The sequence below is a fragment of the Hylobates moloch genome, unplaced genomic scaffold (assembly GCF_009828535.3).
Source record: "Hylobates moloch isolate HMO894 unplaced genomic scaffold, HMol_V3 SCAFFOLD_7, whole genome shotgun sequence".
In the NCBI taxonomy this organism is placed as follows: Eukaryota; Metazoa; Chordata; class Mammalia; order Primates; family Hylobatidae; genus Hylobates; species Hylobates moloch.
The window spans coordinates 88809658-88823549 of NW_026652282.1; the positions used below are offsets into that span (position 1 = coordinate 88809658).

The 13892-nt window shown below is 35.2% G+C and overlaps 1 protein-coding gene across 2 annotated transcripts in view; it reads left to right on the forward strand.

Moving 5' to 3' along the window:
- The window catches only part of RNF128 (ring finger protein 128), a 96901-nt gene extending 88834 nt beyond the window's left edge, over positions 1–8067 (forward strand). For both annotated transcript variants that reach the window (XM_032757415.1, XM_032757414.2), the window contains exons 5-7: positions 1177–1273; positions 2057–2225; positions 6626–8067. In XM_032757415.1, the coding sequence (XP_032613306.1) occupies positions 1177–1273; positions 2057–2225; positions 6626–6759 (400 nt within the window). In that variant the 3' untranslated portion in view covers positions 6760–8067. The remainder of the gene's footprint in view (positions 1–1176; positions 1274–2056; positions 2226–6625) is intronic.
- Positions 8068–13892: the final 5825 nt, after the last annotated feature.

Consider the following 13892-nt stretch of genomic DNA (forward strand, 5'->3'; position numbering starts at 1 on the left):
TATATAGTATATACTATATATTATATAGTATACGCATACTATACTATATTTATATATAGTATACAGTATATATAATATATATAGTATATATAATATATATAGTGCATATATACTGTATACTATATATAATAGTATATATTATATTATATACTATATACTATATATACTATATACTATATATTATATATAATACATATATATAAATTGTGTATATATTATACATATATGTAAATTGTATATATATATAATACATATATATAAATTCCAACTAAGGAATGAACACTTCCATATAGATGCTCAAACTTTGTTTCATTTTATTTTTTTTCGATGGATTAGAATAAATTTAAAATTAATCCAGTACTATCCTTATATTTATAGGTGTATTTATATTATATTATGTATATATGTATATTATATATTTATGTGTATATATGTACATTATACACTATATATAATATATAGTATATATTATATACATTATACATTATATATAATAAATACTATATATATTATAATAAATAATATTATAAATAGTTACACATATATATAATATATAATATTATATATAATTACACTTATAAATGTAAAGATAGTACTGGATTAATTTTAAATTTATTCTAATCCATTGAGAAAAAAATAAAATGAAGTCAACTTATGAGCATCTATTTGGAAGTGTTCATTCCTTAGTTTTTTAAATTATCCCTCTCCTGAATGTTGTTCTTAACACTACTTCTCTTAGCTATTTAATACAATAGTGATGCTCTTGGAACATATCACATTGCCTAAAGCATCAGTACAGTGTTGTTGTACTCGATACTATATTGGACTATATTATTGAGAATGACTGTACCATTTATCAGTTAGGGAATTACAACTGTTTAAGATTTGAAATAATGAACAAAGTCTTAGGTCAGGTAGCATCCTAGCCATTTTCAAATGAGTGCTGAAAATATTTTTTTTTGGAGCTAGAGTAATGACGCTTTTACATTTAAAAGTACCGTATTATGGAATTTCCAAATTTTGTTTCTGTGACTCCTTCATTGTATGAATAGTGTGTTTAAAAGAAAAGGCATCCATTCAAAGACTAAATAAAGTTACACTAAGTAATCTGTTAATACATATTAGGCAAAATATTGCTACTTTACAACTGATAGTTATGTTTTTTTCCTGTACTAGCCATATTTTCCATAAGACATGTGTTGACCCATGGCTGTTAGAACACAGGACTTGCCCCATGTGCAAATGTGACATACTCAAAGCTTTGGGAATTGAGGTAAACATTAATATGTTATTTATATGAAGAATGTATGCCTGGGCTTTGGGGAAAATAACAAAACAACATCCTTATTTTTTCGCTATGTAATATGCCATACTTATAGTTTATACCTAAAACCAGACATATTTATATCATATAGACAATGAGGTGCCATCTTGGGCCATCTCCATTTTCCTTCTTCCTCCCTGTTTCCAAATAGACTCATTATTTGGTCAGAATTTGAAATGATAACCATATAAACCACCAACTTGGCATCCCTCTTTCTATTTTTGTAATCTTTTACTATTGCATAGTGACCAAACTTGTAGTTAAATAAGCAGACCTAATTTGAGAAAGCATAATAAATATTAAATTATAATTTTATATTTGGTAAATGAAAAAAAGGCCTATTTTCAAGATACAGCATAAAATCAAGCTCAAATCTTGACTTGGGAAGATACATAGATGACAATGATTCTCAAGTTCCATAGGGGACAGCATGTTTTTTTTTAGGGCCTAACTTGTACCCAGCATTATTTTATGAAGTGCTGGTATCACCCAAATGAACATACCAGATGAGAGTGCACTCTGCCTATAGCATCTTTCACCCCATTGGTGGACCCAGTTACTCTCTTTTGACTGGGACTAACAAGAGACTTGTGATAATCAAAAGGGATCATAGGTTTAAAAGGTTAAGAAATATTGCTCCAGTAAGTCACCTATAAAGAAACTTTGAAGTGATATGTAGAGGAAAAGCATGTACACTGAGAGGCTTTTAATTTGTTAAAATGTTCTTTAAAGGTGGATGTTGAAGATGGATCAGTGTCTTTACAAGTCCCTGTATCCAATGAAATATCTAATAGTGCCTCCTCCCATGAAGAGGATAATCGCAGCGAAACTGCATCATCTGGATATGCTTCAGTACAGGGAGCAGATGAACCGCCTCTGGAGGAACATGTGCAGTCAACAAGTAAGCATCATACTAAAGGTTAATGAGTGCCCTACTATCCATTGAAGATCATATGCCTGTATAGTACTCTTGCTTTTTAGCGTTTGTTCCATTCAGCCATTATGATGATCCAGGTTTTTTCTACTTAAAATAATGCTATGAAGGATGCACCCCTACCTTAATATACATATATTCAAATGTATTTGAAATAGATAAAATGCATCAGAGTGGGGATTATTTACAAAAGAAAGATTTATTGGAAAGCTTCTCTCTGATGCATTTAAATCTTGGCTTATTAACTACTTACAGAGGGTAAGGAGAAACTTTAGAAGCCATTGTTTATTGCAGATAAAGCAGAAATTAAAATAAAGGAGTTCTGAAATGATAAAACAGAATTCAATTTACAAAAGGTTGATTTATACCCAGCTTCTCCGGAACCCATGTTTTGCAAATAGGAAACTGTTTAAGAATGGTATGTGCTGCCACCTGTTGACTATTTACCATGAAATGAACAAACTGTTAGAAACTAAAATTGAATATATCATTTTCAAAATTCATGTGAATTTGTATTGCAACTTAGTAATTTTATGCCAAATGAGAAATTTTAGGGAGTTCTGTTTTTCCCTATAAAGATAAAACCCCTATAAAAATTATTTTCCCTTTCTTTAACCTCAATCTTTTCCATGTTTTTATTGGTTTGAAAGTCTCTCAATCCTCATTTTGAGATAATTTAATTCTAGTATAAAAGTAAAACAAAAACTGATTGTCAAGATGACTTATGAAACTTTCAGCTTCCTATGATATAAACCTTTGTCCTCTATAGGCTTAACAGTGCCATAGATACCACTTCTGAAGATATCACAATGAATATAACCACACAAAGGCAAACTTTGTATTTCTTGCATCTAATCTTCAGACATTCCCTTGAATATAAACTAGTTATAAGTATCTTAATAATCTGTGCATTATTCTACCTGTAATAGAGAATCATTGTCTGATTGCCCTGGATGATCTTGTACTCTCATAATTGTGTGGTAATAGAATTCAGTAAAGATAAAAGAGAATGTACGAGATAATTTATTTCTAGTCTTTTAAAAAACAACATTCCAATCTACTCTTTTTGTGTTCTGTTCCTCTGTGGGTAGGGGTGGGGTGGGGGGAAAAGGTAAGCACAACAGATTTTGCAGAGATTTGAAAAGCAAATGAAATAATGATCCATGTTTCTCCTCCTGTATTCTTAATTTGGATGATAGTAATACTCACCCAAGCGCCCCAAACCAGAAACTAGGGACATCCCAAATTCTTCCCACTTCCCCTTCTGTGTTCTCAACTCTGTCGCCTAATTTCCAACCTTAACTCCACAGTCATAGTTTGAGCCACTATCTTCTCTTTGCCTATGGCTTCCATTCTTCCTTACCCAAGAAATTAGGGGAGCCCAGTATAACTCCTGTTTCTCCTTTAAAACTAACACCTCTTTGAGAAGCCTCTCTTGACTAGATGTGATGGCCCTACTGTTGGCTTCCATAGAACTTCGATCATGGCACTTACTACACTGAATTGTATTAAAACTTTTAAAGTTCCTTTGGGTAAGAACAGTGTCTTATATTCACTGTTGTCTATCCAGCACCCAGCACATAGTAGATACTCAAATTTGTGTTGAATGAATTACCACTTAAACCAGATTTAATTTTGTTTGGGATTACATATTACTAGTTTAAGAATCTTGCATATTAGCCATTGATTCTTATGGTGATAGTTGATTTGCATAACTTTGTAAATACACATAGTTCATGTTGTGTGTCACATCATTGGGCTAAGTTCTATTAGAGCACTGGTTTTCAAACTTAAGTATTCATTGAGTCACTTGGAGGGCTTATTAAAACAGAGAGGTCACCACCAGAGTTTCTGACTCAGTAAGTCTTGGGTGATGCCTAGGAATTTTCATTTCTAACAGGTTCACAGGTGATATTGATGCTACTAGTCCAGGGACCACATTTTGAGAACCGCTGAATAAGAGCCCTACTGCCAATCCTGGCTGTACGTAAAAATCACCTGGAGAGATTTTAAACTTTGCTGATGTTTGGGCTGTACCTCAGAGCAACTGTGATTTAACATGAGGTGCAGGGCCCGGGCACAAGTATTTTTTATTTTAATTTGAAATGATTTCAGACTGACTGACAGAAACGTTTCAAAAATAATACAAAGAATGCCCATATACTGTTCACCCAGCTTCTCCAGATGTTAACATATAACCATATACAATTATCAAAACCAGGAAATTTGCTGATAAAATGTTATTATCAAAACTATAAACTTGACTCAAATTTCACCAACTGGCCCACTAATGTCCTTTTTCTGTCCCAGGATCCCACATTGCATTTAATCGTCACGCATCCTTAGTCTGCAATCTGTGACACTTCTTCAGTCTTTGTCTTTCATGACCTTGACACTTCTGAAGATTACTGGTCAGTTATTTTCTAGAGTGTCCCTCAATTTGGGCTAGTCTGCTGTTTCTGAGTGATTAAATTTATTGTCCATTTTTGTCAAAAATACTACAGAAGTGATGTTGTGCCCCTTTCAGTGCCCCCATATCATACGAGGAAGCACGTGATGTTGGTGTCTTATTACTGATGATTCAAACTTTGCCCACTTGGTTGAGGTGGTGTCTGCCAGGTTTCTCCCTTTAAAGTTACTATTTTTCCCTTTATAATTATTAAATATAGAGAGATACTTGGAGACTACACAAATGTCCTGGTACTCATCATACTTCTACCCACTACTTTTAGCAATCACTGATGCTTCTTGCTTGCAGTAATTATTGCTGAAGTATTTACCAAATGGTGATTTTCTGTTTGCATCATTCTTTGTACATTTATTGATTAAACTTCTAATATAAGGAAGAGCTCTTCCTTCTCCTCCATTTATTTATTTATTATACTATAGGATCCTAGATGTTTCTTTCATTCTATAGTATCATTCTCATCCTTTATCATGTATCATTCTCATCATTCTCATCGTTTATCCCTTGCTCATATCATCCTAGATTTGGTATCATTGTATCATTCTCATCGTTTATCCCTTGCCCATATCATCCTAGATTTGGTCATTGGGAACTTGTTCAAGTTGGCTTCTGTGTTCTTTCAACTTTCTTACTTTCTGGTAACACAAAGTGTTCTAGGTCTGGGATTAGCCAACTTTTTCTGTAAGGGGCCACATAGTAAGTATGTTAGGCTTTGAAGGCCTTAAGTCTCCATTTTCATATTCTTATTTTTTTTTGTTTTTGTTGGTTTGTTTTACAACCTTTTACAACCATGATAAGCACTTTTAGCTATGGTTTGTAGGCTGCAGTTTGCTGGCCCCTAGGCTAAAATCTAGGTTAACCTTGTACTTTCCCTCTCCTAGCCCTAGAATCAGCCACTTCTTCAGGAGGCCTTTTACTGGAGAATGGTATTTCAAAACCAGGATCTGAGCAACAGGCATGTTTATTGCTACCAGGGTGTCATTGCTATTAGCCCTTTTAGTGAACAAGACTAGAAAATATATGTATTTACTCTCACAAATATACACATACATATATGTTATTTCTCTAGCTGTCATTTTATCTATCTATCTGAAAAACAATGACTCTACTAATACATCTGATTCCAATCCAACACCACAGGGTTCATTCTAGCCTCCTCCTTTATTTATTTGTAACTCCTTTCTCCGACAGTGAAAGGAGAAAGACTCTTTTTATCCACAGTATTTTTACCTATTTGTTCAATGATAGAATGTACATAAAATAGTTTCAGCATTGCTAACACATACTCCTGTGTAAAACAATGTCAGTAACTGGTGTACAGTTCTTTTTGTTTTTAACCTTACAGGTTAGAGTCAAAATACTGTTTTCCAAAGTTATTTTAGTTGTTTTCTTCCCCATTCTCCACATGGTTATGTATTTCACTTATAATACAATTAAGTTCATTTATTACTGTTTGTATTCAATTTTGGGCATCCTTCCAACTTCCTGGTTGATTTTTTTAATCTATCTATCTATATTTATGTGTATGAAGAAGCATTGGTAATTTTTTAAGTGCCCAGGTGATTGAAATGTATAGCCAGATTTAACAGCTTGTTATATTTAAGGTAAGGAAGAAGTAGAAGACATAATTTTTGCTCTTAAGGAGGCTATAATCTAGGTAGAAATAAGCACATGTACGTGAATCAAAAAAGGAGCAATTATAAATCAATATAATAATGCCATATGTGCTTTATGTAAGATATAGCATAAATCATATAATTATTAAAGGTACAGGGAATGAGTATGATAATCAGTGTATGTTGAAATTAAATAAGAAAGACTTCTTGGAAGTAAATGATGAATTTTGTCTTAAAAGAAGAGAGGAGCAAAATCACCCTAAAATTGCTATTTCTTTTTAAAGATGAAAATCTACAGCTGGTAAACCATGAAGCAAATTCTGTGGCAGTGGATGTTATTCCTCATGTTGACAACCCAACCTTTGAAGAAGACGAAACGCCTGATCAAGAGACTGCTGTTCGAGAAATTAAATCTTAAAATCTGTGTCAATAGAAAACTTGAACCATTAGTAATAACAGAACTGCCAATCAGGGCCTCGTTTCTATTAATAAACTGGATAAATTTAATAAAATAAGAGTGATACTGAAAGTGCTCAGATGACTAATACTATGCTATAGTTAAATGGCTTAAAATATTTAACCTGTTAACTTTTTTTCCACAAACTCATTATAATATTTTTCATAGGCAAGTTTCCTCTCAGTAGTGATAGCAACATTTTTAGACATTCAAAACTGTCTTCAAGAAGTCACGTTTTTCATTTATAACAATTTTCTTATAAAAACATGTTGCTTTTAAAATGTGGAGTAGCTGTAATCACTTTATTTTATGATATATCTTAATGAAAAATACTACTACTTTAGCTTGGGCTATATATGTCAGGGTTTTTCTCCAGGTGCTTATATTGATCTGGAATTGTAATGTTAAAAGCAATGCAAACTTAGACTAGTACTTCTTGAAATGTCTATTTAAGCTGCTTTAAGTTAATAGAAAAGATTAAAGCAAAATATTCATTTTAACTTTTTCTTGTTTTTAAAATTAGGCTGAATGTACTTCATGTGAGTGTCAACCATAGTTTATCAGAGATTATGGACTTAATTGATTGGTATATTAGTGACATCAACTTGACACAAGATTAGACAAAAAATTCCTTACAAAAATACTGTGTAACTATTTCTCAAACTTGTGGGATTTTTCAAAAGCTCAGTATATGAATCATCATACTGTTTGAAAATGGTAATGACAGAGTAAGTAACACTAATATTGGTCATTGATCTTCGTGCATGAATTAGTCTACAGAAAAAAAATGTTCTGTAAAATTAGTCTGTTGAAAATGTTTTCCAAACAATGTTACTTTGAAAATTGAGTTTATGTTTGACCTAAATGGGCTGAAATTACATTAGATAAACTAAAATTCTGTCCATGTAACTATAAATTTTGTGAATGCATTTTCCTGGTGTTTGAAAAAGAAGGGGGGGAGAATTCCAGGTGCCTTAATATAAAGTTTGAAGCTTCATCCACCAAAGTTAAATAGAGCTATTTAAAAATGCACTTTATTTGTACTCTGTGTGGCTTATCTTTTGTTTTAGAATTTTGTTCAACTTATAGCAGAATTTAGGCAAAAATAAAACAGACATGTATTTTTGTTTGCTGAATGGATGAAACCATTGCATTCTTGTACGCTGATTTGAAATGCTGCAAAATATGTCCCAATTTGTATTGATTCTCTTTAAATATAAAATGTAAATAAAATATTCCAATAAAAGTTTGTGTCTGGTGTTAGTTTAACTATCTGTATTAGGATGTTTCTTGTATTACTATAAAGGAATACCTGAGACTGGGTAATATATAAAGAAAACAGGATTAATTGGCTCATGGTTTTATAAGCTGTATAGTAAGCATGGGGCCAACATCTGCTTCACTTCTGGTAAGGGCCTCAGGAAGTTTACAATCATGATGGAAGGCTAAGTGGAAACACATCACATGGCAAGAGCAGGAGGAAGAGAGAGAGAAGCAAGAGGTCCCAGACTCTAAAACAAGCAGATCTTGCATGAACTGAGTGAGAACTCACTTATCACCAAGGGGATGATGCTAAATCATTCATGAGGGATCCACCCTCATGATCCAATCACCCCCACCAGGCCTCACCCCCAACATTGAGAATCACATTTCAACATGAGATTTGGAAGGGACAAATATCCAAACCTTATCACTGTCCATACACTAATTTTTCTCATATAATATGTCTGGATTTGGGAGATAAGAAAATGGTTGGATATAAATGGTCATTTATATATTTGATCAATAAACACTAAAACATTAGTATGATATATTTACATATTACATAGAGAGGAATGGATGCCATTGTAGTATCATTCAACTTACCATGAATTATTGTTAAATGTCAGCAAGGTAAAAAGGGTTTGACCAGTAATAATATAACATTAAAATAGACCTTGATGCCAGTCCATCTTCATGCTATACATGACATAGGAACTTTTATTACTTTAAAGCTTTTCTTCAGCCTTCTCTTTGTCAGTGTGATTGTCAGGATGCTGTTAATAAGTTAAGTGCATCTTTCTTTTGTCAAGCATGTTAAGAATACACAGATTCTTGGAACGCCTCAGCACTGTGATTATCAAACCAGGTACATGTGTCTTATGTGACGATATGCTGGGGATGGGGGTGGATGTGTGATGCCTATATTCTTGCCCTATATTCTTAGATAGTTAACCTTTTTTCAAGTTTTGTGGGACTTCTTTGGGGGCATTTTTAAGTGTTTTTTAATTTTTAACGGCTGTACTGAAGTATAATTTACCCATTGTAAATATATCATTGGAATATGTTTAGCAAATGTGTAAATATGTACAACTATTACCACAATCCAGTTTTAAAACACTCCGTCACCCCAAAACATTCCCTCATGCCCATTAACAGTCAGTTCCCCCTCTCATTCCCAGCCCCACACCATCACCAATCTGCTTTCTGTTTCTATAGATTTGTCTATTGTGGACATTTCATATAAATGGAATCATATATTATAGACCTTTTGTGACTGGCTTCTTCCCCTTAGCATAATGTTTTCAAGGTTCCTCCATGTTGTAGCATATAACAGTATTTCATTCATTTTCCTTGCTGAGCAATATTCTATTGTATGGATATACCACGTGTGGCTATCCATTCAACAGTTAATGAACCTTTGGACTATTCTAACTTTTTGGCCATTATGGATAATTCTGCTATGCACATTCACATATAAGTATTTATGTAGATATATGTTTTAGATTCTTTTGGTTATAAACCAAGGAGAGAAATTCCGTAACACTTGTGAATTTTCTTCCTGCTATTATCGTTTGACATTCTTTAGCTTGAGCATCAGACTATGCTACACTCTCACATCGTAGTAAAAATATAAGCTGGTGTTTTTTAACAGTGGCAGTAATATTTGTATGTCTATGGAGTCTCCAACTTAAGAAGGGTTTTCACAGTTTATTTGTAAGTTTAATGGACTCCAGCTTGTGTTATCTTATAAATAAGAATATACATGATTCCCAAGTCAATCAGTAAAAATATATTTAGAGATACAATTGGAATGCTAGGAAGATTCCTTCCCCCATCTACATCTAGTTTCTGTTCACTTATGAAACATTTTATTTAAGTTCTATAATGTCTGGAAAAATGTTATCACCTTAGGCTGTAAAAAATTTTGAGTTATTTACCTTGTTCATTGCTTTTGTTTGGAGTTAATTTTTTATTTTTAAACATTGGACAACATAAAATTTAAACAAATATACTACACGAGACTTAAATTCATTATTATGATGGGCACTTTGACTTCCAGAGATAAATGTTCATTATCCTCTACCATCAGAGCTAATGTGAAATGTTTGAGAAACACTATCCACTAGTTCTCAACCTTTTTCTACATGAACAGTCTCATGAATGTGGGACACTAATAGGCATACCTAGACATTGATGGTTAAGAGAATAGTATAGATAAATAGGATTTAGCATGGAAGGTTAGTGGCAATTTCCCCTTCTAGTTATAATACCAACTGATATCCCACATCTAAACCACGACCTTAGAAAACTAAATGGTCATGTGCTGTTATAAACATTTTTTTTAGGGGGGAGACAGCGTCTCACTCTGTCACCCAGGCTGGAGTGCAGTGGCACAATCTCGGCTCACTGCAACCTCTGCCTCCCAGGCTCAAGTAATCTTTCCACCTTAGCCTAGCGAGTAGCTGGGACTACAAGCACACACCACCATGTCAGGCTAATTTTTGTACTTTTTGTAGAGACAGGCATGTTCCCTTGGCATGTTCCCCAGATTGGTCTCAAACTCCTGAGCTCAAGCAATCCACCCACTTTTCAGCCTCCCAAAATGCTGGGATTACAGGCGTGAGCCACCACACCCGGCCCCGTTATAAACCTTTTTAAAAAGCAATCCAGTGATCTGAAATTCATTAACAGCCTATTTTTTAAGAAGATGTCTATGTGGGTCTTAATGGAAACATGAGTATCCCAATTTGTTGTAGAGTTTGATTTTCAAATATCTAATTTGCTTTAACTCAGTGCAACTAAAACGTTAATGTGCCTACAAGTTACTTGGGGATCTTGTTAAAATGCACATTCCAGTTCAGCAGGTGTAGAAGGAAGTGTGAGATTCGGAATTTCTAGCAAGCTCCAGGGTGATGCAAATGTTGATGGTCTGGGGTCCACACTTTCAGTAGCAAAGCTTTAAATGGCTCTCCTCTGGCAGTAGTCCACCTGTTTCGAATCTTACTGCTTCTAAACTAGCTGCAGACTGCAAAAAAGTATAACCTAAGCTAGTGACATTCCTTTCAAAAAAGCTAGTAAAATCCTGAGTGACAGCCTCAGTCCTTCCATAGCACAGGGTTTGGAATTGCTATTTGGGGTTTCCAAATACCCTTTCTTATAGGTGTTTGAGGCTCTTAGAAGGCTGAGTCAGCTGGAAGACTGACCTTCAGAAAAATGAGGCATTATTTATCTCTACATGGTGTATTATTGGGTCTGTTAATATTTGGCTTGGATAAGTCAGAAAACAAGAATGGAAGCAGACAGATGAGTTGGGAAGCTGTATTATCATATGGAAGGAAAGTGTTGTGAGGCTAATCTAAAGCCATAATAGGCAGATGGGGTGGACTTTTGAAAAAGAAGTAGAGGAGTGTGTGTGTGTGTGTGTGTGTGTGTGTGTGTGTGTGTGTGTGTGTGTCACAGAGAGAGAGAGAGAGAGAGAGAGAGAGAGACTGATCAACCAATGGACTGACAGACCAAGTTCTTACCTTCAGTGTCTTGTAAACAGTGGCCTTTGAACTAGGAAAGCTAGTAGGAGAAACATCAACCAGGGGGAATATTGGAAAAATAAGTTTGGCTTTGAACATATTGTATTTGAGGTAACTATGGACCATATGCATAAGCAGTATAGTGTCATGGTTTGTAATCAGACAAATCTGGGTTCAAATTCCAGCTTTGCTGTTTATTTAGCTATATGATCTTAAGCAAGTTATTTCTCTGAGCCTCCTTTCCTTCATTCGTAAAGTAAGCATGTAAAAATGTGCAAGCTTATTAATGAAAATTAAATGACATAATACATATACAGTACCAGTACAGCACCAGTACAGTACCAGCAATGCAGACAGTGTGCAATCCCAGTCCTTCCCCAAGCAATTTATACTGACATTGAATAGAGTGGCACGCTCTATTTTTTTAAGGTGCTTCTAGGAAAATACTTTTATTTGCAAAGGTGCGAAATAAGTTATGATCAAGCCAAAAATTTAGATCACATAAGTAATTTAATTAGAAAAAATATTTACATGATCGGTGAAATGTTTATTTACTAAAGCAGGAGCTCTCTAAATGCCCTGCTGTAAGCCAAAAGTGGCCCTGATCCTGTAACAGGCAGCATGTGGGTATACCTGGATGAAATTGCAGAGTAAACAGGTAGAAAAGCCATCCAGTTCTGGATAGCCTTTGCCACACTGTAACCTTTAAGGGTATTGGAAAATAATGTGGTTTGATGGGGAAGGAATTAAAAAGGGGAAGGAAAGGTAAAAAGAAAGGAAGATATCTCTCAACGTTTGCTACATTTACTGATCTTTCTGCAGGAAGAGAAGAAGAAATTACCTCCCTTAGTACACATTCAAATTGCGATGGCTTTTCCCAAAGATACAATGCAGTCTGGACTCTGAAAGGATTATCTCTTTCCAAACTGTCCAGCTAGCTGCCTTGGGACTACTTACTGCCATTTAGTAGAAGAGAATCCCAGATTGCCCCTTTTCTCATTCACAAGAAAAATCCCTGCTTGGAGCACACGCCTGCCTCACTCGAGATGGCTCACATCTTGGAAGGTTACCCCAGAGACGCTCCTCTAGGGCAGAGTTCCTTGGCTTGGCATCTGCGTGTGCCCCACCCCATTTTTTTTTAATCCACATGGCTTTGAGGCACTATTCTCAAAACAGCTTGCCAAGAGCCCTTTGCTCATACATGGCCTCCCAACTCCTTCCTCCCTCTAAACTTGTTTTCACTTTTAATGCACTCTAATTCCGGTGGACTTAGTTATTGTAATAAATAAAAACGTGTCTCAAATATTTCCTCACAGCGATATGCAAATTACTGACCTCATTCACCTTAGTGTTCAAACCGCTGCGCATCATTGCCAAGATACAAAGAGGTAAAGTCTGCTCCCAAAGGGTTTTTTTCTTAAGAGTTTAAGAAAGAAAAAAAATGCACATAAATTGTTTAGATTCCAAAATAGGAAGCTGGACAAGAGATTTTCTGTGGTTCATTACAGTAGTTTAATAAACAGATAGGGGCGACAGTGAAGGAAAGGAGGGGTGCACGGAGTGAAGAAAATGCATGGCTTCTGGAAATTTTATATTCTTCCTATATAACCAAAAAGAGCTTAATCTAGGCGTGAATTTTGGATTTAGAGAAGGAATCGTATCACTGACTGTGTGAGCTTGGATAAGTCGCCTCACCCGACAGCGCTTTCCTTTATTAATGTGCAAAGCGGGGACGAATGTCCACTTCGCAAGACTGCTGTGAGGATTACGTGAGATCGCCTGAGTTTATAGTGAGAGCTCATTAAATGTTAGTTGTTGCTACTGCTGCTTCCTGGAATGAACCGATATTCCAAAATTCCAGAAACTTTGTTTTCTACAGTTTAATGCCTTCGGCTGTAAAACGATAAAAAGAAGCAACACCTTTACACCTGGGACTCACTTATTTGAACCAAAAAAAAATGCTTTAAACTTCAGATAGGCAAAACACACTTAACTGATGGCTGAGACCCGCTTTGAAAGCACCCCCACCCATTTTCACCCCAGTGTATTGTGGGAAGCGTAGTCCCACGTTCCAGTCGCGTGAGCGCAGAAAAGCGCGTAGGAAACTACAACTCCCAAGAGGTAAAGAAGCGGGACTATTTCCCAGTCTGGCGGTAGCGCTGTGGGAGGGAATTGGCAATCTCTCTGCCTACGTGGGAGAGAAGGGAGGGTTGGGGGAAGTGTGGAAAACCTGAACCTGAGCTGCTGTCGCCTGAGGAAGATTTGGTGGGAGGAGAAGCAGAGGGGAAGAGACGGGTTGAGGGTGAG